Source organism: Poecilia reticulata, unplaced genomic scaffold (assembly GCF_000633615.1).
Source record: "Poecilia reticulata strain Guanapo unplaced genomic scaffold, Guppy_female_1.0+MT scaffold_2034, whole genome shotgun sequence".
Taxonomy (NCBI): domain Eukaryota; kingdom Metazoa; phylum Chordata; class Actinopteri; order Cyprinodontiformes; family Poeciliidae; genus Poecilia; species Poecilia reticulata.
The window spans coordinates 1-1627 of NW_007616763.1; the positions used below are offsets into that span (position 1 = coordinate 1).

The 1627-nt window shown below is 42.5% G+C and overlaps 1 protein-coding gene across 1 annotated transcript; it reads left to right on the top strand.

The window, feature by feature from the left end:
• The first annotated feature begins 6 nt into the window (after positions 1-6).
• Positions 7-1627, top strand: LOC103461524 (myosin-10-like). The gene has a single exon (XM_008403804.1). The coding sequence runs from the start codon at positions 43-45 to the stop codon at positions 1525-1527; it is 1485 nt and encodes a 494-aa protein (XP_008402026.1). The 5' UTR covers positions 7-42; the 3' UTR covers positions 1528-1627.

A 1627-nucleotide genomic window follows, 5' to 3' on the forward strand; every position in this document is an offset into this window, starting at 1 on the left:
CCTCCTGTGCACCCGGATGGTTTGCACGAGGAAATCCAAAGGATGGGCTTTCTTTTAGAAATGGAGAGAGCCCAAAGATTTGAAGACAACCAAAGACTGGCCCARCTGGAAGCAGAGCTGGAAGAAACGAAACTCCAATTAAAAAGGCAGAAAGCTCTCAAAGAAGTGTTCATCAACAAGGGCAAAGAGACTAAGAGGGAACTAGAAAGAATAGAGAAGCTTAGTGATCCAGCCGTTGTCAATGCTGCGAACCTYGCTTCCAAGGTGCACGACGATTTGAGACATAAGAACAAGAAGCAGCTCCAGCAAGACTTTGTAGAATTAAAGACGGCCCACCTCCTCAGCCAGGAAGCATTTACATCAGAAATCCAGGCCGAGAAAGACAAAAACAAAACCCTGCAAGAMGAACTGGAAAAACTCCAGACTTCCCACGAGGAGCTTTGCTCCAAGTATGAAGCGTCTGAGAGATCCAACGTTGCTCTGGTGAGGCAGGAGGYCGAGATGCAAAMGTTTTGTGAAGTGAGGGTTAGTGAGCTACAACTGGTCCTTGACAATCTAAGAGCTGAAAAGGACGATATGTTTCAAATGATGTCGGAAGAGGTCACGTTCCTGCAAATCAGYGAAAACAGTTTACAGGCAGAATTGGACGAGGTGAAACATTYATATGAAGAACTCAGTCAGAAATATAAAAGAGATGTTTCTGGTCTGAAAGGCCAAATGGAAACATAYGAGAAGGAGCTCCAGCGTGAAAGAGAAGCCAATTCAGATAGAGCAAAGAGATGTCACTTTGTTCTATCTGAATTGGCTTCTCTTGAGCAAGAACAAGAACTGAAATATAAAGCAGCGGCAAAAGAGCTCCAGACCCAGCAGCAGAAATTCARCGCGGTCACAAAAGATTTAAAAAGTGAAAATTCTTCACTTCAACAGCAGGTGGAAAAGCTTCAGATACAGATGATTCAGGAGAGAAAAACGCACATGGAGGAGATGGTGTTTCTAAACRACATGAAAGCCACCTTCMAAGAAAACACAGCAAGAGAGATGCAATTCCTTCAGGAGAAGGAAAGGGATGCACAGACTAAGTTAGARATGATGAAAGATATATACAAGGTGCTGCACTGCAGATATGACACMGATATTGCTGCACTGAGACAAGAACTAGAAAAATTCCAGCAAGTAAGTTGTGAGAAAAATAATTTGGAAGGAGCCTTTGACTATCTAGAGATTGGCACCTATATGAGAGATGAGAAGGAAGATCTCAAGCAAGGACCACCACAAGACTCCACAGATTTTCAAGAGATGGAGAACGARAGCCAACCTSACCATGACGAAGATTTACATCAAGAGGTTTCTTCTGAGGAGGATCCCTTAGAAGGAACCTCATCAGGTTTTCCCAGGAATTTGGAATCCATAGAAATGATGGACTTTGACAACATGCAGGATGGTCAAAGAAAAAAACCAAAGCTTTCACTCTGGAAAAGAATGCAGAACTTGATGCATTTGAAGAAATCAAAARAAGAAAAAGAGTGAACTAAAACCAAGAACTTCTCATTTTAACCATCCTGCAATGCGGCACGTCGTCATGAGGAAATTTAGAAAGGCCGGTTTTTTTCCTCCAATTAACCAACTA